This window comes from Marmota monax, unplaced genomic scaffold (genome assembly GCF_021218885.2).
Source record: "Marmota monax isolate L192 unplaced genomic scaffold, Marmota_monax_Labrador192_F-V1.1 WCK01_AAM20220418_F8-fsc00078, whole genome shotgun sequence".
NCBI classification, from domain to species: domain Eukaryota; kingdom Metazoa; phylum Chordata; class Mammalia; order Rodentia; family Sciuridae; genus Marmota; species Marmota monax.
Window position 1 is genome coordinate 3,011,586 of NW_026694865.1, and position 22,633 is coordinate 3,034,218.

General features: G+C 51.0%; 1 protein-coding gene across 3 annotated transcripts in view; it reads right to left on the minus strand.

The window, feature by feature from the left end:
• Nucleotides 1-4,014: 4,014 nt before the first annotated feature.
• Nucleotides 4,015-22,633, minus strand: part of Coro2b (coronin 2B) — a 135,330-nt gene continuing 116,711 nt past the window's right edge. For 2 of the 3 annotated variants that reach the window (XM_046426647.2, XM_058573279.1), the window contains exons 4-12: nt 19,836-19,985; nt 19,152-19,316; nt 16,665-16,781; nt 15,029-15,133; nt 14,369-14,465; nt 11,544-11,656; nt 11,118-11,208; nt 10,799-10,938; nt 4,015-5,896 (exon numbers count right to left, since the gene is read on the minus strand). In XM_046426647.2, coding sequence (XP_046282603.1) covers nt 5,765-5,896; nt 10,799-10,938; nt 11,118-11,208; nt 11,544-11,656; nt 14,369-14,465; nt 15,029-15,133; nt 16,665-16,781; nt 19,152-19,316; nt 19,836-19,985 — 1,110 coding nt within the window. In that variant the 3' untranslated portion in view covers nt 4,015-5,764. Of the gene's footprint in view, nt 5,897-8,354; nt 8,767-10,798; nt 10,939-11,117; nt 11,209-11,543; nt 11,657-14,368; nt 14,466-15,028; nt 15,134-16,664; nt 16,782-19,151; nt 19,317-19,835; nt 19,986-22,633 lie in introns of those variants that run through there. The other variant, XM_058573280.1, reaches the window with a different exon arrangement.

Below are 22,633 nucleotides of genomic sequence, written 5' to 3' on the forward strand. Positions count from 1 at the left end.
GTTAGTGGTGATTTATAAGAAAAGTATAAAGTGCTATCCCTGCCTCTGTGGAGCACTCCTGGGTGTTCTCCTGATGTGTCCCTGCCCACTCCCTTTTCCCTGCTCTTTCCCTCCCTCCCCTGTCAAGGTCCAGTCCTTCACTCAATAAGTCTGCCCTGACCACTCCCAGGCACTTGCCATCTCCCCACAACAAGACCTAGTTTCCCTGCTTGACTCTTGCCCTCCAGTTCCCTTCAGTCAAATCAGCCAGAAGGAGGTGTCCATTTCTGCTTCAAGCCCTCCAGGGCTCCTTAACAGAGTCCAGCTTCCCTTGGGCAAGGATTCAGGGCTCCCCTGGGCTCCCCTAGGCTGGCTCCACCTTCGTCCTCTGTGCCCTGAGCCATACCAGTGCTTGGGAAGCAGAGAGCTGGGCAGGTTGCTCCTGGTTCTCTCATCAGTGGCTTCCTGAAGACTGTGTGGGCTGCAGCTGGTGAGCCCCAGGGCTGGGCTGCCCTGGGCTCTGACCACCAGCTGCAGACATCTGGCCGGGACCCCTGTCCCTTTCTTCCCCTTTGCTTTCCAGCTTTCTCTTCCCTCGCCTCCTCCTCAGTCCCCAACCTCATCAAATTTCAGACTCTCCAGGCAGAAAAGGCCCCTCCCTGTCATTGTCCCTGTGGGAAACTGGTCAAGGTCATGGAGCAGGTCAGCGTTGGTCTGAGACGGGAAGTCAGAGGAAGCCTCAGTCGCACATCCTGTCGTGTCTGCAGCCCCCTAGGGAAGGAGAGGCAAGCTGCCTCCTCTGGCTCCCTCCAATGCTCCCTGAGGACAAGTGACCTCCAGGCCAGCAGAAGGCTTGGTGCCTCCTTGAGAGCTTCCCTCCTCCTACACCTGGGGTGTTTTGGATCCTGGCTGCTCTGGGTGTCTGCTTTGTCATGAGGCCTGGTGCCTGTGGTTGGGTCATTAATTCTGGGGTGGGTGGGAGGTGGCAGAAGGGACTCAGCTCAGAACAAATAAGCTGGATAGAAAGGCCATAATCTGCCACCTGCTGGCTGGATTCAAGTTTCTAGCAAATTCTTCCTGATCTTTAAATCTTGCTGTAATTACGGTGACCTTGAAATCCAAGATCTCTGTCCTTAGTATCCCTTCCTCCATCCTCCCACCTGAGGCCCAGTCTGTTAACTTGGTGCACACCAGCAGCCTACCCACCCCAGGGGGTTTATCTATGAAGGTGGCTCTGGCAGGGGCAGTGCTTAATCCAAAGGGACTACATGCTAAGGGCGGGGAATTCCAGGCAGGGTCACAAGCCAGGTGTGGGGAGGGGACAGGGTGCTCCAGGACAGTAGTTTCCTAGAACCTCAGGCTCTACCCTGTAACTGCTCACCTTCTGTCTCTGAGTAAGGCTGACCCATTTGTGCTTGCTAACAAATTGAAATTCCAAGGAAAGACAGGCGGCAGGTTGATCCCAAATAGGAAACACACGTACATGAGGGAACAAGGAGGTTCTGCCAGCATCCCAGACAGCCCCTCTTCCTGCCCCTCACTGCAGGTGTGCCGGGCCTCCGAGGGATCAGCTAGCAGCCCCGTCACAGTCACCACCGATTTCGAGCTGGAGGACAGGGTGGAGCTTGGCGGGGGGGGGGGGGGGGGTTTTCAGTATGAAGTCATTTCCCACAGTGAAGGAGCAGCCACGTTCTACACGGTCCACTGGCAGTCTGGGATACTTGCCCAGTAGCAGGAGAGTCTAAAAATGCCCAAACCCATCTTGGGATCTCAGGAAACTGGCTGGAAGACAAGCAGGGAGTCAGCAAACTCCAAAAAACAACTGCCCATTCCAAGCTGAGCCCAGCCAAGAGCAAAGCTCATCCTAGCTCTCGGGTAACTCTGCCTGGAGATGTGATGGTGCCCACAGACAGACCACCGGCTGGAGCCGCTCAGGGGCAGGCCCAGCACCCAGTATTGAGTAGGTTCAGCTGCTTGGTATGAGTTAATAAACTAAGTTGGAAAACCAGTTGGGTATCAGGGGGCTGGATAAGGAATTCTAGGCATGCCCAGGAAGGCACCCTTGCTAATAGCAGGGGTAATAGGGGCCTCTCCATAGATGGGATGGGTCTGGAGTTGAGCCTACGATATCTTTACCTAGGGAAAAGAAGGAGCAAACACCTCGGGGGGAGCATGGCTACAGAGATGGTTCAAAAAGCCACAGAGGGCTTGCTTGCTTACATCTTTAAAGATATATGGTGGGCAAGGCCATCATTGGCAGAGGGATCAGTGTAACAGACCAGGCAAGGAATATATCCTACCATATGAAGAATTTAAGGACAAGGGGCAACCATTGGGAAACCAACGAATTTTTCAATAAATGCAGAAATGTAGTTGGGAAAATGAACTACTGAGGGGAGAGGGAGAACAAGTTGAACTCTGACCTTGGACAGTCTAATAAGTAATGATTATCTAGGTGCTGTGGTGCATGCCTTCAATCCCAGCAACTCAGGAGGCTGAGGCAGAGGATTGTAATTTCCAAGCCAGCCTCAGCAACTGATGGAGACCCTGTCTCAAATAAGAAGGGCTGCAATGTAGCTCAATGGTAAAGGGTCCCTGGGATAAATCCCCAGTAATAAAATTAAATAAATAAATGAGTTACCCAATTGGGCTCAGATTTGGGGAAAAGGTGGGATAGGTCAAGAAGACAGATTACCTGTCCATATATTCACTTGTTCCCCTGGGCCCAGATTGGGGGAAGCCTGTCAAGGGACTATCTCCATCCTCCCAACATCTAAGGAGAAGGAGCTTATGAGGGCCAGACTTCCACTGGACTCAAAATTGCTTTCAAATCCAGGTTTTGTCAATCAATCTCAAGCAGAACCTCTAGGAGTGTCTTTGTTCACATTTATGTTCAGCAGAAGTGCTTTCTGGCACCTAAGCCCGTGGGAATCTCCCCGTCTGCTTTCCTTTTCCTGATACAGTTGTTTGTACCACTTGATCCGGGCAATGGGTGTATTTGGGGATTTGTCCCATCCTCTCAACTGCTGGTATAATGGAAACGAGATGTAGACCAGGAAGGGACCCTAGGAATTGTCCACATCCCTTATTCTGTAGATGAAAAATAAATATTGCCCAGAAAGAAAGAGTGACTTAACATCACACAGCTAGTCAGGACCAGGACTGGGCCTGGACTTCTGCTTGGTGTCCTGCCCAGGACTCCTCTGCAGCCCTCTATCATCTCCTCCTTGACCCTCTTCTCTAAGACTGACACTGTTTTCTTCTGGCTCTTTTGAGTTTCCTGTGGTGGCTTTGCACCTGTCTTCTGTCAGACAACCCTGGCTTGGTGACGGAGTGTCACCTGTCTCATGATATGATGGCACGGGGTGGGGGTGGGGGCTCCAGAACAGCTGTATCCAGCTCTGGGCCTGACTGGGGACAAGGCATGTCTCCTTTGGTCCTGGACCCAGGAGATCCATGTCCCCAGGCCTCTCACCCCTTACAATGGCTGAATGACCTTGAACATGTCACTGCTCAGCCTGACTGTCCTTGAAAATGGGAATATATCCTGTTCCTCTGCTGTGAGAATAATGTGTGTCGAGTGTATGGAATTTGCTTTGTAAACTGTGAAGTGCTGTTCCAGTGTAAGACACTGGTCTCCCCAGAGCCCAAGACAGAGCAGAATAACTATGGAACTATTGAGTAACTCTAGGATGATAGTTCTCAACTTGGGGCGATTTTGACTCCTCTGGGGCCATTGGGCAGTTTCTGGGAACATTTAAATTATCACAACTGGGTGGGGGTTTCTGTGGCATCGATGGGTGGAGGTGGGGCTGACTGCTGAACCTTTTCCAATGTACAAGACAGCCCCATGGCCAGGGCTTGTGTGGCCCCCCAAACCTGTGAGGAATGAAGATGCAAAAGCACATCTGTGGTACGGAGCTGGGTTCTTATTCCAGAAGGGCAAAGGAACTGTGCGTGGGGAGTTGACCATTGAGGTACCACCTGATCAAGAGCAGGAACCACCCAGGGTTAAATGAGATGGCCATGCCCAGCTTTGATACATTGAAAACATTTTATTTCAACTCTATCCTTGGGAGGCAGCATAAATAATCACAGAAGACCACAAAGGTCGATGGGAGAGAAAAAAAAGCGCCAGAAGTGTGAGACGAGATGAGCTGATGCTGCCTGGCGGCGAGGAGGGACCAGGAGACCCTGCTTCAGCTCTGGGAGGGTGGGGGGTGTCAAGGAGAGGCCCAGGGCTGGGGGCTCACCCCTCCCAGCCCCCTGGAGGGCCAGTGGACAGGATGTCCTGCAGGGTGGCTGAGGAAAAGCAGGTGGAGTGTCCTGGATCTAGCAGATTCTAGCCAGTGGGAGAAGAGTGGACACCCATGTCTTGATCCCCAGATCTCACTCCCAAGCTGTGACTTTTCTGAGAACAGTGCTTTGGGGCTCTGTGGGTGGTGGACCATGAGAGGAGACAAGGAGGAGAAGGAAAAAAGAAAATGTGCAGAAGACCAAGTGAAATGTGGCATCCCAGAGTGGTGCGCCCTCGGGCCATCGCCCGGTTCCCACATCTGCACAATGGAGCCTGTGAGGATGGCGGGATCCTATGTGTGAAAGGATGGTGGCGACTTGAAACTGCGGCACTGATGTGAGCGGCTGTGGTCAGCTGTGGTCGTTCTACGTGCGTAAGGCTGAGAGTGGCTGAGAGAGCGGTGGGGAGAGACACAAGCAGAACATCCCCAGAAGCCATCGGACCCCTGCTCCGCCTGCCCCAGGACGAGCTCCACCCTTCTCAGCCTTGGCTTCCTCCAGGAAAGAGGCCTCATCTCAGATGGAGTCCCCTGAGGGCAGGGTGAGAGCAAGGGGGTCTGGGGCCCCCAGCATGGGGGGTCTCCACCAGGCAGTGTGGCACTTTGGCACTACTGGTGTGGGACAGACGTAGAAGTGGCTTCCGGTTCTCCTTCTGGAGAAGCCTACAATGGGATTGGCATTCGATGCAGTGGGAAGGGCCCTGGCCTTGGGGCCTGGACACCAAGGGTCCTGGTCCTGGGTACACTGTTGACCTGCTGGGTGATTTAGTAGGTCTTGTCCCCATTGCAACCCTCAGTGCTTTCTTTGACAAATGGGGACACTAATCCCTACCCTGGCTGGCTCACAAATTAACTGGGGAAAGGGTGTGCAAGAGCTTTGAAGAGACTCACAGGGCAGGCAAGGGGTCATTATGGCCTTGGAGAGCATCCTCTTCATTCCCTGAAGACAAGGGGCAGGGGGGAGGGGAGGAGACAGAGGGGAGCCTGCCGCGGCTGCCCATGTCAGGTGAGCCAGGGCTGCTGGGACTGCAGGAGGAGCCTGCAACCCAGCCCTCACTCTGTGTTTCCAGCCGTGATCCTGGGCAGGCCTCTGTTGAGTGCTGACATGTCCTGACAGCCCCCTTGGCAGGGGAAAAGTTCAAGTTCTAAGTCAATCAGGGATTCTGCTTCCCCCTCTGCTCTCTCGTCTGAGGAAGACACCTCTCAAGGAGTCTGTGGTCCTGACCCAGAGGAGAAGTTTGGCTCCCGGGTGGCAGGAAAAGGGGCTGTCAGCGGGGGAAGGGGTCTCCAGGAGAAGCTGGGGCTAGTGTTAGCGTGAGGTCAGGAGGTCAAGGGTCAGCTTCCAGTTCTTGAGGCAATAGATGGGGGTCTTCAGGCTGGCCCCCCAACTCCAGCCCTGGCTCTGTCTCTGGGGTCACTGGATAAAGGGAAGTTAAGGGATGAGTAGAAACAACGGAGAGATCGGCTTAGAAATCAGCCCTGCTGAGGAGCTAACAGTTTTTGGGGCTGTTGCGTAAGTTTTTCAGTTCCAGCTGTAGCTGCCGAATGCGGATGTCCTTCTGGGCCAGCTCCTCTTTCAATCGTCGAATCTCATCCTGTTGCCGGAAGAACATTCGGAGGAGCTGGGGTGGAAGAAGAAGAAACAGAAAGCCACGGAGGGCCCGGGAGAGAGCAGGTGAGAAGGTATTTGGCAAGTGGGTCTCCAGATCCCCTGCCTCCCAGGCTTCCATTGCTCTCAGTCCTGGGCAGCCTGGATCCATCCCCATCCACCTTTCACCCTCCAAGCTCAGCCATGGCTCCTAGCTTCCTTGTGACCTAAGAGAAAGGCAGGCGCTCACCGAGGAAGGTGTGGGTCCGGCCCAGCAGTCCAAAGGTGAACCTAATGCTTTTCTTTATCATCCTGGATGGAAACCTTTCTAAGATCTTTTTCATCCTTCTCTTCTTAAGGAGGCTCAGGGTTCAGAACGGAAACTAGTTTTTGGTTTGATTGTGGTGCTAGGGATGGAACCAGCTCCTGATGCATGCTAGGGAAGCTCACTACCACTGAGCTACACCCCAGCCTTGGAATTTTGCTTTTAAAATATGGGACTATGACAAGGTACCAAAGTTTTCACTGAGAGGTGATTCCTTCACTGGGTTGGCACGGGCCCAGCATCAGGTATGTTGGCAGACTTTCACTCAATTGACTCCCTGGATTGACCACTTTCTTCATTTCCTCTATAAAACATACTGACAGATGCCCACAAAACAATGAGCCCTGGAAAACAGCAGGCTACTCCTGACCCTGCACACTAGAGCTGAAGGTCATCCATGGTCACTTGTGTTTATCTAATTCTGATGTGAGTTACATTTACTATTGTACTTGCATACTTTAATTAAATGTGATATACACTGATGAAATGAGTATAAAAGATTTTTAAAAAGAACTTAGCTAAGTGCTTTATAAAATCTTGCTAAAGGTGATGCTAAAAAAGTACAGTTAAGGGCTGGGGTCATGGCTCAGCTGTGGAGCACTCACCTAGCATGTGAGAGGCACTGGGTTCGATCCGTAACACCACATAAAAACAAATAAATAAAATAAAGGTATTGTGTCCAACTACAAGTTTAAGAAAACGTTTTAAAAAATATATAGTTTGCTGGGTATGGTGATTCATACCTGTAATCCCAGCAACTTGGGAAACTGAGGCAGGAGGATCGAAAGTTTGAGGCTAACCTGGGCGATTTAGTGAGACTATTCCAAAATAAAAAGGGCTGGCGGTGGATGAGGATGTGTCTCAGTGGTAAAGTGCACCTGGGTTCAATCCCCAGTACTTAAAAAAAAAAAAATGTAGCTGAGTTAGGCATGGGTGATATAACCATAGAGATTGGGAGATAGGCTATCTCTTGCTGTGTAGCGGTGGCACAACTGTGTGTGTTTGTCAAACCTCATAGGGCTACACACTACAAATGAGGAATTTTATACCCTAATTCACCTGTCTCAAAATCAGATTAGTGAAAACAAGGGCTTTGCTTTCAGAATGACTTTAAATTTTTGTTCCACCCAAATGAAATTAAAACAGGAAATTGGAGGTAGGATGTGATTTATGTGAGAAAGACATGGCAGATTCCAGCCAGGGGAGAACTCATCAGATAAAACACCAAAATATGTTGAATATTTGTATATTTGTATGTTTTAAATGAAAATCAAAATTGATCAAATTATACTATTTTATTGTGTGCATGTATGAATGTAACAAATCTCACTGTTAATAATTATAATGAGCCAATAAAAAGAGGAAAAATTAAAGTCAATTATTTAAGCAATGTCTGCATTATTATTTTTTTTTAAAGAGAGAGAGAGAGAGAGAGAGAGAGAGAGAGAGAATTTTAATATTTATTTTTTAGTTATCAGCGGACACAACATCTTTGTTTTGTATGTGGTGCTGAGGATCGAACCCGGGCCGCACGCATGCCAGGCAAGCGCGCTACCGCTTGAGCCACATCCCCAGCCCCCTGCATTATTTTTGATTCCCTCCCTAACCTACTTTTTTCTTTTCTTTTTAAAATTTTATTAACCAACAAACCACTGGTCCTGAGTATACCTTCTCCAAGGGACAATATGCTATTTTTCTTTATAGTAAATGATTCTGCACAATGTTGCATCTTCCACATTCTCAAAACTTCTTTGCAGGGCTGGGGTTGTGGCTCAGTGGTAGAGCAATCGCCTTGCATGTGCGAGACCTGGGTTCGATCCTCAGCACCACATAAAAATAAATAAGTGAAATAAAGGTATAGTGTCCAACTACAACTAAAAAATAAATATTAAAAAAAACCCCAAAAAACCTGGGGCTGGGGATGTGGCTCAAGCGGTAGCGTGCTCGCCTGGCATGCGTGTGGCCCGGGTTCGATCCTCAGCACCACATACAAACAAAGATGGTGTGTCCGCCGAAAACTAAAAAAATAAATATTAAAAATTCTCTCTCTCTCTCTTTAAAAAAAAAAAAAAAAAAAAAAAACTTCTTTGCAGCCGGGCGTGGTAGCGCACACCTGTAATCCCAGCAGCTCTGGAGGCTGAGGCAGGAGGATTGTGAGTTCAAAGCCAGCCTCAGCAACTTAACAAGATCCTGTCTCAAAATAAAATATAAAGAAGGGCTGGGGATGTGGCTCAGTGGTTAAGTGCCCCTGAGTTCCATCCCTGCACCAAAAAGAAAACAAAACAAAAAACTTCCTTGCAGATATTAGGTCCATTTTTGTCAAAAACAGCTTTATTGAAGTATAATTCTCATACCATAAATTCGCCCATTTCAGGTGTATAATTCAGTGTTACTGAGTTGTACGACCTACGTCTCCTCTGCTGTGTCAAGCTATCAGTTGGTCTTTACGCTTAGATCCATGTGTCTATTGCAGTCCCACTTTCTCTTTGGTTGCTTCCAATCCTCTGTGACAATTAGAACTGTGAGGGGAACCAGAGTCTGCAGGCTCTGAGCAACTTCCTCCCAAGGAAGATGCACAGCTTTGGAACAGAGAGATCATGGCATCAGTTTGGTCTGCTCAGATACCCTTTGAAGTTTCCCTCCGTGTTCTCAGTTCTGATCACACAGGCAAGTCTATAGCTAAATGTTACTTGATTCGACACTACTCTACCCTGCCTGCTCCAGACCCAGGGCCAGACCTGAGTTCAGGCCCTTGCCACTGCCCACCTGGGCAAACTGCAGCCACCTGTGTATCACTACCTTTGAAAGTAGGGCACCTTTCCAAAAACCTTTTCTTAAAAGGGAAAATGTTAAATATTTACAAAAATAGGAAGAACAGCACCACAAACCCCCAAGTATGGATCACCCAGCTTTAACAAATAACACGTAATCATTCTTGCTTCATCTCTGCTCCCTACTTCCCTTCCACCACACCCCTCGGGAATTATTTTGAAGCAAATCCCATTTATCATAAGATTTCATCCAACCCTAGAAAACTGAAAATCCCTCTACAACGGCACACAAACATACGTCACAGCAAACATATTATCAGGGATCCTGTCCGTCTCCCCTTTTAAGACTGTGAGATCCCAGAGGTCAAAGATATTCTGATTTTTATTAATTATAGCAATAATGTAAGTTAGTGGGCCTCCTCTAAAATGTCCATGTCATCCTCCCCCCTCAAGAGTGGGCTGGATCTAATAGGTTGGTTCAAACAAACAGAATATGGAAGAATTGATGTAATGTCATTTCTTTCTTTTTTTTTTTTGCATCAGGGATTGAACTCAGGGGCACTCGACCACTGAGCCACATCCCCAGCCCTATGTTGTATTTTATTTAGAGACAGGGTCTCACTCAGTTGCTTAAGGCCTTGCTTTTGCTGAGGCTGGCTTTGAACTTGTGATCCTCCTGCCTCAGCCTCCTGAGCCACTGGGATTACAGGCAGGCACCACAGCTATTCTAAGAATAGATTAAAAGTCTGTAGCTTCTATCCTGGTGACTCTCTCTTGTACCCAGGCTCTGAGGAAAGCCAGCTGCCATGTGTGTGGCAAAATCCATATGGAAAGGACCTGAGGAAGCCTCTGGCCAACATCCCATGAGGAACTGGGGCCTTCAATCCAGTTGAAGTGAGTGAATGTGGAAGTAGATCCTTTCTCAGTCCAGCCTTTAGAAGTGACCACAGCCCCAGCGGACAGTGTAACCACAGCCTCACGAAAGCCACAGCACCCATAGAAACTGTGAGATGATCAACACTTGTAAGTCACTTAAGTTCTGGGGAAATTTGTTACACAGCGATAGATAGCTATTACAGTTGGCCTCTTTCCTTGAGCACTTAGTACAAACTGGAAAGAGCAGTACAGATTATCTCTTTAATGCTCATGGCATCGCATACCCCTATTTTTCCATGAAAAAATGGACTTAGATCAAGAAACTTGCTTAGTCACCCAGGAAATAGCAAGGCCAGGATTCAAATGCAGATGGTTCCATGCAACTACTTCAGCTGCACCAGGCCCAGTGCCTGGCACATGGCAGGCCCCTCTGACTGGTAGCTGAGCTGAGCTGTATTGACCCCTGGGTTGGGGGTGGGGAGTGCCTTCAGAGGGTATGGACAAAGCTCAGCTCTAGCTGTCCCTAAAGGAGCTTTCTCCCATTCCAAATGACACAAAGAGCACTTTCATAACTAGCCAGCCCTTTCCATGGGCCAGGAAGTGTCTAAGCCCATCACTGCCCTGCGCCCAGAGGGAGGCAGGGCTGCGATGCACCAGGCCAGGCTTGCTTCTTCCCTGTGACACCACATGACAGCAGCATCCTGAAATGGATTCAGGAGAAGATGCACACCTCCATGCATTAGTGAATTTGAGGCAGGGCAGGGGCAATTATCTCCCCACCATCCCAGCCTCTATTTATTGGGGTCAGAGGCAGTGGAAGCCACAGCAGGCTACTTATAGTGTTTGTCACAAGAAGAAAAATGCTTCCAAATGGAGCTGGCACATGGGGGCCTGAAGCCCATGATTGAAATGTAAAGGTCTTGCTCTTCCAGGACCCGTGTAGGTAATAACTTATATTCCTTACCTCGTTCTCTGTCCTGGGTGGGACATTTTCTAATAAATCTATTCCGTTGACCACAACACTCTTCTTTTCTCTGATGGGAGCCTTAAATACCACTTTTGAGGACTTCTTATAGCCTTCCTTCAGGGACATCAGCACAGGATCTAAGGAAGGCAGGGGAGGTGTCTCACTGACTGGTTGCTGTCAAGTGACGTGCATCTCACTGACATGCTTGACAGCAGGCAGGTGTGAGGGCAAGCAGGTGGAGGGTGTGCCAGGGGCTAGGCTGAAAATGGAGTTGCAGCCTCGTGGCCTCCTCTGAGAAGCCGACCCACAGCGGTACCTCTGTTGATGCCTCCCAGCCATTCATCCGGGGTCAGAGCTGGCTCCGTGCCCGGCGTCATGGGGTAAATGTCTTCCTGGTAGGAATCCGACTGTAGTGGAGGAAGCGCAGGGGAGTGGACAGCTGGGGACTGCTGAGGAAGCCCCTGCCTTGCAGCAGACTTCTCCTCTCAGACCTCCCGCCATGCTGACTGCTTTCCTGCTCCAGGTCTTGGCTCTTGCCATACCAGCTGCCTGGACCTGCCCTTGTACTTAGCAGGCCCAATTGTCCCCACCTGAGCATGTCTCTCTCTACTCTGTACCCGGAGTCTGAAGATCCCAACCCACTGTACCTCCTTCATCTGGGCTCTTCCAGGCTTATGGGCAGCGGTGAGCAAGCTAGGATTCAACACAGGGGCCCTCTGGTGCCCATCCCAGTCCCACTCACCCTGCGGGGCACGATCATGGAGATGGGCTCAATCAGGCCCTTGAGAGTCACCAGCTTGTAGAAGCGGAACACCTCACAGGCCGACACATCCAGCCCGTGCTTGGGCATAACCCCTGTGGAGAGGTGCACACCAGTCCATGGGGGCCCGGATATCCACCCCCCTCGGTGCATTTACCCCTGCCTAGTGTTCTCAGCCAGGGGCCAGGAAGAGGTTTGGAGACAACAACCCAAGCAGAGTGCAGCTGGGTCATTGCCTCAGGCTTGAATCAGGCTCTGATGGAATCCATCGTTCTCTCTTTTCTCTCTCTCTCTCTCTTTGTGCTGGGGATCCAGGGTCTCCAGGTTTACTATGAGTTACGTCTCCAGCCCTTTTTGTTTTGAGATAGGGTTTTGCTAGTTGCCCAAGCTGGCCTTGAACTTGTGATCCTCCTGCCTCAGCCTCCAGAATAGCTGGGATCACAGGCGTGTGCCACTGCACCCAGCGGAATCTGACTCTTGCTGGTCACTTTTCAAATAAGTCCCTTGGACCAGACATGTCTCATCATGTGCACACTTTAGAACCTGGGCCTTGTAGAACCCGAAGAGACTGCAGAAATATTTGAATCTAGTTGACTCCTTTATTTATGAGGCCCCGGAGGGGCAGAGGGGCAGGGTTTATCCAAGATAACAGGGTCCCAGAGCCCATCACCTTCTGAAATGAACTGTCTTCCCTAAGCCTCTGTGTCCTCCGAGAGTGAGGAGGGCAAAGCCACCCCCCTCTCCTAGAGGTTAAACACAGCCTCAGATGTTTTTCTGTTGTATGTCTTTCAGAACAAGCGGTGCTTGCAGGTGACATCTGTGTTTCCCAATGTCCCTAACAACCAAGTCTCCTGAATACCTACTAGGAGGGGACAGTGTGGTGTTAGCACAGATCAAGCCAGGTTTGATTCTGCCCCTCTATCTGCCTCTCTGAGCTCTCTTTCCTCGGACAGAAGCGGCCCCATGAGAGGTGGGGTAGGGATCAAGTGCAAAGATGCCCACTGCCAGCCTGGCACCCTGAGGAGCGTGGGTGGATGGCACTCCTGTCTTTCCCTGTGACGTAAGCGGGAGGTAGGCTCTAGGTCTACCTCCCCGCCCCTGGAACAGAAGCTCCTTTTCCAGATGGTGCAATTCCAGGAGGTAGAGGGGTTGGAGCACTGGGTACCCCCTTGGGATTTGGAGCTAGCAACCCTAAGTTTGAACATTTCTGCCACTTCACAGCTCCAGGACCTGCCTGCCAGGCATGAGTTAACGTAATGTCTTTCAGCCTGAGAAAAATACCTGGCTCATGGTCAATGCTCAGTGGTGGCCAAGGTGAGGAGGATGAGGACAAGGAGGCAGTTACTCTTAGCTCCTCCCCAGCCAGCACACCCCATGCCTTAGCCAGTGCTCCTGACCTTACGCCCAAACATCTCCAGGAATCTCCCCCTCCTCCTCATTTGCATACTATCCACCTAATTATCAGCCTCTCTTGCCTACAATCTACAACTGCTTGCTAACTGGTCTCCCTGCCTCCTAGTGGCCCTTCCCATGTTCTGCTCCCCCATAGAAGCTAGAGCAATCTTACACTAATATTCAAACCACAATGTTGCCCCACCCCTCACCCAAGAAAAAGAAAGTCCTCCAATGAGTTCCAATAAATTCCAAACTCCTTCTCCTAGTTAGTGCTTTCCCCCATCTCCTCTCCATCCCTGCTATATCATAGTCTATGCTGGGTTTAGCCATACGGATCCTCCTTCTGATCCTAGAACATGACAGGCTCCTTCTGGCCACAGGGCCTTTGCATTAACTATTTCTCCTCCTAGGACTACTCTGTTCCTTCCCACCAGGGTTAAGCGCTCAGGTGAGCCAGAATGTATGCTCAGGCCTGACTCCAAAGTCCAGGCTGCTTTCTGTGCTACTTGGTGAAGGGGTGTCCCTGAAGGAGGTAGGGATGACAGAGAGCTGGGGAAAGGTGGGGCAGGTGGAATGGTCATTAGGACTTCAGATATCTCTGGGCCTCCATTCTTCTGTTTGTCATTGAATTGGGCTCTTGGGCCCTTTTCAGCCCTGATGTTCCTGAAGCTGGTCCTCAGGCCCTGTCCATGATACAAGATCCTCTGAGGGAAAAAGCCGGACTCAGACCCCAAGAGGAGAGTCACCTACAGAGGCAGGATCCGGGACTCTGAAGAGATTTGTTCCACTGGATGATTCAGACCTCAGACACTGAATTGCTGGGTCATAAGCACTGGTGTTAGTTAACAGGGATGTCACCTTCAGACTTCCGTGGTAGGAGAATGTGGTGTCTGAGATCAGTTTGCCTGACTTTCACACCCTGCCAAGTCTGGGCCCTCTGAGACCCTGGGCAACTTGGGGCTGAGTGAGGGGACACACCTGGCATGACTTCCTGCCCTATCAGGCAGGGACAGACCGCTCCTGGGGTTGGGGTTCTGACTTCCCAGCACCTCAGGAAGGGGCTTGCGTCTAGTCCCTGCCTTGGACCTTAGTTACTGAACTACCTTCCATGCATGTCAGACCCACTTAGGGCTCCGTCTCCTCATCTGCAGTCGGGAATGAAGACACAGCAGCCCCTGAAGGCTGCTGCTCAGCATGGATGCCAGTGGACACAATGCCATGGAATGACCGAGCTGGTCGATGGAGCAGTGACCGGCTGGCTAAGGAAGGGCCAGCTGACCCTCCCAATTGCCAGCACTGCAAGTTCCACTCTGACTTGTCCATGATGGTGGCCTTCTGAGTCTGGTTTTTCCTTTTTAAGGAAGAGGGTGATCCATGAGGCAAATGTCCAGGCAGCCTCTGGGCCCTCTTACCTAGGCCTTTCTGTGGGGCTGGTGAGCGGAACTCCATGAGGTAACTCAGGTAGGGCTTCTCTGTGCTGATCTCATAGTACCGGATATTTCCGTCCCCCTGGGGGCAGGAGAGAGGGTGGTGAGCACGGTATGGCAGAGAGGGGGCTGAGCAGGCCCTGGTCCCAGGGTCTGCTGAAGAGAGCTGCCCTCGATGTGCATCAGAGCTCATCTAAGATCAGAGAGACCTGTGCTCTCCACTGGGCGGTCCTACCATGGGGACTGACTGGAGGTGGAGGCTGGAGGTGGGATGGGGTGGAGCGTGTGCGCGCAGGGGTGCGCGTGCGCGCAGGGCAGCATTTTTTTTTTTTTTTGACAAGTGAGACTATTGACTAGGGGCCTGTTGGTGTTTCGAATCCCACCGGTCCTCACCGTCTCTGCACTCCGGGCTCTGAGCTTGACTCCCACGTACAACCCGCACCCCTCACCTTCCAGGGAATTCTCACTCACTGCCAATTGGGTAGGAGCGAGTGTAGACTTAAGGGCAGTTGTAGGTGGGACACGATGAGACCCAGGACCTGGGATGATTCATGGGAAGTCAGAGAGGTGAGGGTGACTCTTCTTAGGAGGGTAAAGGTACCATGGGGGGAGGAGTATCCCACAGGTTGCCCCCCCCCACATTACCTTTCCAGCCAGGTAGAGCATGTGGGTGTCGGCATCATAGAAGGGGAACAGGAGGCCAGAGAGCCCATCAATTTCTTCCTCAGTCAGTGGCATGGACAGGTCCTCCTGTGGGGAGGCAGGGACAGGTCAGCCTATGTCCAGGCAAGACGGTACATCACTCCTTGAATCTCAGCAAAGCCCTCAGAGTCACAACCCTTTCATGCCAGGTCCCCCTCAGATGTTAAAAATCTTGTCCTGTGAGTGGGGGACAAGGCTGCACCTGTCATAAAAAGCAGCCAGGGCAGTAGGAAAGCCCAGCAGGAGGTAAGGACTTGTTCTCAGTGTCCCCTCTGCACACCCACTACTTGCTGTGTGCCCCCAGGCAGGCCTCCAGATCTCTCTGGAGCTCAACCCCAACTCAGGAGAAAGAAGTCAAGCATCTTGCAGTTGTGGGCAGGCATTGTCCCAAAGCCCTCTGAGCCCAGTGCCAGCTCCAAAGTCTCTGACTCGCTGGTGATGTTGTCAGAGCTGGCTGTGTGGGTACAGGCACCTGACTTCCTGAGGAAGTGGCCTCTGATGGAAGCCAAATGCTTCCTTTAGCCCAAACCCAGCTAGTTCTCATTCTCTGGCCTTCCTGCCCTCTGGCCCAGACCGCTCTGTCCTGCTGAGCCTTAGCAGCTTTTCTTAGCCTGAGACTTTATTTTATTTAAAAAAAAAATTGTTCTTTTTAGTTATACATGATAGTAGAGAGTATTTTGATACTTTATAAATACATGGAGTACGACTTCTCATTCTTCTGGTTGTACATGATGTAGAATCGCATTGGTCATGTGATCATATATGCGCATAGGATAGTAATGTCCGATTCATTCTACTGTCTTTCCTAGTCCCACTCCCCCCTCTCCCTCCCATTATCTTTTGTAATCGAGACAATAGGTCTTGTCTCAAGTGGCACAGAGAGTTGAAGCCACTCCCTTACTCCCTGCCCACCTCCGGGGCCTGCTTACTGGCCTGTGCCACTGCTCTGGGCCAGGAGGTAGTTGAGGAGAGGATATGCAAAAGGACTGGACACACAAGTCCCCATGACCCCGCAGACCCAGCTAGGAGACCGGCAAGGCCTGGCTAGAGGCCACAGTTGGACGTGGGCACACGTGCACACAGATGGAGGCAGCGCTGGGCAGGGGAGACATGCTCTGCTCCCACTCCCAGTGTGAAAATGCTGACCTGGCTCCCTGGAGGTTCTGCGGGCCTTGGCAAGGAGTTGCCTTGGCCCAGCGCACCCATGTCCCACTGCAGGGCGTAATCCCAGCACATGCTGGGGGTGCATGTGGAATGTGAGCCTGTGTCTGGGCTGATCAGTACCACATCCAGGCTCCAGCCAGGTGGCACTGCCTGATCCACTCTCCACCAGAGGATGGGCCACAGCCTTGGCCCTGTCCAGGTACCATCTATGGGTCCATCCCCCAGGACCACATGAGCCTCATCCAGCCCTTCCCTTCTCTTATATCTTGTCCCCCCTTCCACATGGAGCAGAGACCCTAGGAACCCAAGTCATAAACCTCTATTCTTGCCCCATCTGGGAAACAAGAGACCCCAGGTGCTCAGGCCTAGGTGACCTGCTCCCTTCCTGCCCACCACCTGGCCTCCCTGTACTGACCTGGTCCCAGAGGGCAATCTGTCTTGTGTTCCACCTGGAGACCCCTGTCGTGAGGAGCCGCTTCATGTTTCCTAGGAACACCACCCGGTTCACTCGGTGGTTTTTGCAGTTGGCCTCCTGGTGGGACAGGCAGAGAGTGAGCCAGGGACCCCAACTTTCAGGTACTATAGTGGCTGAATTGCGCCCACAGGAGATATCATCCTAATCCCAGGATACTATGGATGTTGGCTTATTTGGAGAAAGGATCTTCTTTTTAAAAAAATACGGGGGATTGAACTCAGGGGCACTTAACCGCTGAGCCACATCCCCAGCCCTTTTTTTATATTTTATTTAGAGACAGGGTCTTCCTGAGTTGCTTAGGGCCTCGCTAAATTGCTGAGGCTGGCTTTGAACTCACGATCTTCCTGTCTCAGCCTCCCAAGCCGCTGGGATTACAGGTGCGCGCCACCACGCCCAGCTGCAAAAAGGGTCCTTGCAGACGTAATTAGGTTAAGGATCCTGAGATGAGGGGTACCCCGGATTATATAGGTGGGCCCTAAATGACATCACAAGTGTCCTTGTAAGAGAAAGATGAGTATACAGACGCGAGGGGAGGCCAGGTGACCACGGCAACGGATACCAGAGTGCTGCAGCCACAGTCAAGGCAGCCAGCAGGCGCAGAAGCTGGAAGAGGTCAGAATGGATCCTCCCCCACAGCCTCTGGAGCGCGTTTGGCCCCGCTGACATCTCGATCTGGGGCATCTGGCCTCCAGAGCTGCGAAAGAGCACAGTTCTGTTGTTTTAAGCCACCTCATCTGTGGTGAGTTTTTGTAGCAGCGACAGGAAATAAACACAGGTGCTGTGGAGCAAGGGAGCCCCGGGAACCAGAAAGCCAGGCCTCTGTGGGCAGGAACAGGGCAGGGAGGGGTGAACTTCCACCAAGCCTCCTCCCCCAGGTGGGGGGGACACAGGTATCAGGTGCTCCCACCAGGGCATCTCTTAAACCTGACACTTGTTAGAAGGACTCATTATCCCCATTTTTTTTTTTTTTAAAGAGAGAGTGAGAGAGATAGAGGTAGAGAGAGAGAGAATTTTTTAATATTTATTTTTTAGTATTTGGCGGACACAACATCTTTGTTTGTATGTGGTGCTGAGGATCGAACCCGGGCCGCACGCATGCCAGGCGAGCGCGCTACCGCTTGAGCCACATCCCCAGCCCCTCATTATCCCCATTTTGAGGACAAGGAAACTGAGGCTCAGGAGGACACAGGACACTGCTGCTTCAATGTACAGTAACCTGGTTTCAACAGGAGGCTCCTTCTTAACTGAGCGCGCTCCTGCTCCTACCACACTGAGTTCCTCCTGACTCACCACAGTCCTTCGCCAGGTGAGTCAGCACCAGGTTGGAAAGGAGCAGGGGGCAGCCCAAAGGTCCAGGCTGGCTGCACTTGATTTGGGCTTTAGTCCCAGTTCTGCCAAAAAAAGAAAAAAAAAGCATACCCTGGGAGAAGCCTTCGGCCTCCCTGGGCTTGGATCCTCATCTGTGAGTTGGAGGCCGGTCCTCTGTGCTCCAGCACCCTTTCTGTTCGGTGTGGGTGCTGGGCTTGAATTCTAGCCCCGCCCCACGGACCGTGAAATTTGTTTCTCAACCTCCCTAAGGATCAGTGTTGTCATGTGTAAAACGGGAAGAGCAACAGTACCCACCTGGGAGGGCTGTCCTGAGGACAAACAGCAGTAACAATGCAGAGGCCTGGCAAGTGTCTGTCACTCAGCAACCCCCAGTAAATGTTGGTGAATACTGATGATACTAACAATGGGATTATTTTATCTGTAGTCCCAGTAGAAGATGACTTTCTGGTGTTGCAATTTTGGATTCTTCCAAGATTAACACACCCAGGTCAAGCACTGATCTCTCTTATATGGTAGGCAAACCTTCAATGGCTTCCATATTTTCCATGCTATGCAGCCCAGTGAATGGCATACAGTAGGTGCTCAAGAAATGTTCATTTGTTACTCTTGAATGGAACCTACCCCCTTCCTCACACTTCAGACTCAGGACATTCAAAGACCAAAAGTAGAGCTAAGGTCACCACCAACCTCCCCACTTGGAGCCTTCTGTGAGGATGGTTCCCTGAGCCATTTCCCCAGCTCATCCCAGGCAGGTGGCTGGGCAGTGAGTCCAAAGTCTCCTCCTTCTATGCCCATGATGGGAGTTGGTTGACACCTGGGGATTCATGTGCTTAAGATGTCATCCCAACAGGCCAGAAGAATCCCATCTGGAGGAGGCAGGTGAAGTGGGAACAGGAAAAGGTACTGGGTCCCTTCCCACCCAGAACAAGGCAGGACTCCTACAAGCAGAGAAGCTGCCAGAGCAGATGGGCTGGAACAGGTGACCACCAGAGTGTGAGAGGAGGGCCCCAGCACGACCTCTTCCTCCAGGCCTGGTAGAAAGCGGAGCCCCAGGCCCAACACCTTCTCCCCCCACCTCAAAAAAATGTGGGGTTCCACCTGCAGAACGCGGCCAGAGCGGGGCTCGATCACGCGCAGCTTCTTGTCCTTGCAGGTGGTGGTGAGCAGGCTGCCGTCGGTGTTGAAGGACATGCAGAGGATCACATCAGTGTGGCAGTCGATCATCTTCACCGGCTCGCCCACGTCCAGGTTCCAGATGAGGACCTGAGAAGGCAGAAACGCAGCAGGGGGGTCAGCTGCTGCTCTAGTGTGGGCGTCTGTCCTCGATCCACCCCTGGTTGCCCTGGGAGAAACACCTCGTGCAAAGGCTGCTGTGTGCTGGGCTGCAGCCTGGTGACATTGAGTTCTATTCAGAAAAGCTGACGCGTCTGGTTATACAGATGCACTAATATTCCTTGCCTGGTCCCAGGTGGCTGGCACCCCTCTGTGGAGGACATGCTTGGAGTCAGGGGATGGGGCTCTATTTTCTTCCCTCCAGTTCATCAACCACCAGAGAAGGCAGGGAAGATGCCTCTAGCCCCTGTGGACCCCAGGAACAATGGGGTGCATGTGAGATGCTCAGTCGTGTGTAGTAAATGAATGAGAGAATGAATGAATGAATGAGACCACAGTAGTGAACATGCTTAGGAAAAGGCCTCCCTATAGATCCCCAAACATCCCCTTCTCTCTCCCTACCCCTTCCCACTGATTGACTCTGCCCCACTGCCCCGCCCTGCTGTGCACCTTGTAGTCGTAGCCTGCGCTGAACAGGATGTTGTTGGTGGTGGGGTGCCACTCGACCAGCCCCACGCGTCGGCTGTGTCCATGGAGCTCCAGGAGCGCCTCCGTCATGTTCCGCTTCAGCCCACCCTCAGGGATCTCCCAGATCCGCACCTGCAGAGGGGAACCAAGGGCTTTGGCTGGGCGGACAGGGAGAGGAGTTGATAATGAGGGTTCTTTTCCTGGGATACCCAGCTTTCAAAGGCTTGCCAAGTGAGGCACCTCCTGGTTCCGGGCAATAGGTGAAGCCTGACCAGAGGCCTCTGGGAAGGTGCCAAGAGTGGCCAGAGAGGAGATCAGCTCCCCTTTGCCTTTGGGAGTTTTACTCTAAGAAGTCTCTGCAGACCTAAGAAGATGATTCCTGGCATGCAGATGTTGCTGGGGTCAGCCAGGTTCAGGACCATGTGCATGCAGCTTTTAGCAAGCGCTGGAGTAGAAAGCCTATCTTCACCTCCACTTCACAGCCTTCCATGAGAATCTGCCTTCCTTCTTCTCTCCTCAGCCCCAGCTCCTGATGGTTCCTCATGGCCTGGGCCCCCACTCTGTGCCCAACCCAGTAGGGACACTTGAGTTGGGGGAAATGCATCTGGGAGGCTGGGAGGTCCCAGTCTGTCCTGAGAGGTGATGGACTCGGGGGAGTGACTTGGCTTGGAGTCACTGAGCCTAAAACATGGGCAGAGCCTAGAATGGAGTTGCTATTTTCAGTCTTGTGGATGCTGAAAAGAGGCAGAAAAAGGTGATCTGCTAAGAGGAGGTTGGGACATGCAGAGAACAGTGGAGAAGAGAGTCCACGTAGCCACAGAGAGACGAGTTAAGCCCCTTCTCTGCAAATAACCCCCTGCACCCTGGGACTCCTGACATTACCCTGGTGGGCTTCTGTCACTCACTGTGTCATCTATATAGCGGGGGTGGGGAGGGTGGGTGCCCCTGGCTCTGCCTTGTGTACTGGTGGTATAACATGAGACAAGGTTGCAACTATTTGTGAAGGTGCTCTGAACAGACCTGTGGACAGTTCTTGTTATTATCATCATAAATTTTATGTATTAGAATCTAACCAAGTGGAAAGGAAAGAGCAGGTGGGATTACAATTTGGACATCTTTAAAGCAACTCTTTTGAAAACCTGAACTCTACCCTTGCTAGTAAAGAGAAAACAGGAAAACTGGCTTTGAGATACCATTTGAAATCCACTAAAATAGCCAACTGGGTGGGGGAGGGGGAGTCAGTGTTGGCAAGATTATGCTGGAACTTGTAGATACCATTGGGGTTGGCAGTATTATAAATCAGAGGAGCTCTTTTGGATGCAATTTGGCAAACTTTAGGAGGAACCATAAAGACATTTATAGTAGACTCTTTGACTCCATAACTTCACTCTAAAAATTCAATGTGCACATGAAGATGTTCATTGCAACATCATCTAAACAGAAAATGTAGAAACACTCTAGGTAACTGACAATTTAATATGCTCTGTCAGTATGTCCTAGTAGCCATTGGTTATAATCGTGAAGGCTGCAGATAATCACAAAGAGCATGATAAGGACAGCCAAAGGCCGACTCTGGGCCTGAGGAGTAAGACCAGGAATGAGCACCTCCAGGGAATTCCTTTAAGTCTCCTATGCAAAAAGGCACTTCCTCCTGAGTCCTCAGAGGTGAGGTTTCCGGACACTTGTGTCCCCCAGGACTCACGCACCAGTTGACTGGGAGGTTTTCAGATAAGAAAGTCAGGTTCAAGCAAGGACTGGGGGTCACCCCATATGCACCCTTCTCAGTTTCAGAAAATCATCTTCAAATGCACACTGCAGAAAAAGTTGATAATTAGGGGACAGTTGCAAATGTTCTTTTGTCCCCATTTCCCCACTGTCATCCCTTTTGGTGGCTCCAACCCTCCAGTAAAGCCTGACATTTCTGTTGGGGAGGGAAGTAAACTTGAAGAGGGACCTGCCATGCCCCACAGTCTTCCTTGACAGTTGCTACGCAAGGGTGTGCAGGCATGAGGGCAGATCTGGGTGTGGCGGGAAGAGGGCTGGGGACGAGCTGCTAGGTACAACCACCTGGCTGTCAACTGGTACGCATGTTTCTTTGTCCCTAAGATGTAACACAGGAAAGTGACTCTTGAAACAGGAAGACTAATGCTTGTATTAGACACATGTACAACACACACACACACACACACACTTACTTCTTTCCTTTTTACCAAAAAGAAACTGTATCATATGTTCTTCAGCTTGATTTTTTCATGTAACTATAGCCACTCAGCCACGTCCCCAGCCTGTTTTTAATTTTAGTTTTTCAGTTTTGAGATAGGACCTTGCTAAGTTGCTGAGGCTGGCTTTGAATTTGGGATCTGCCTGTCTCAGCCTCCTGAGTTGCTGGGATTACAGGTGTGCACCACTGTGCCCAGTTTACCTTATCTTTTTAAATGGCCAGAGTGACATCTGTTATATGACTGTCCCAAGGTGAATTTGCTCAGTCTCTATTAACTGACATCTGGGTTCTGAGCATTACTTTTTCACGATTGCAATTCATTGTATGATGATGAACACACAAGTGTGTTCATGGTGTGAATATTCTTGAAGGACAAATGCCTAGGTATGCATCATCTTTTTAAAATAGTTATGGTAAAATTGTTCCCCAAAGTCACCCTTACTTCTACCCTCAGAGTCTGAGGACACTTCTTCACCTATTCCTCTAAATAGTACTTTCTTTGCAGGTGTGGCACTGGTGTCAAACTCCATGGCAGGGCATGTTACCACTCAGCTACACC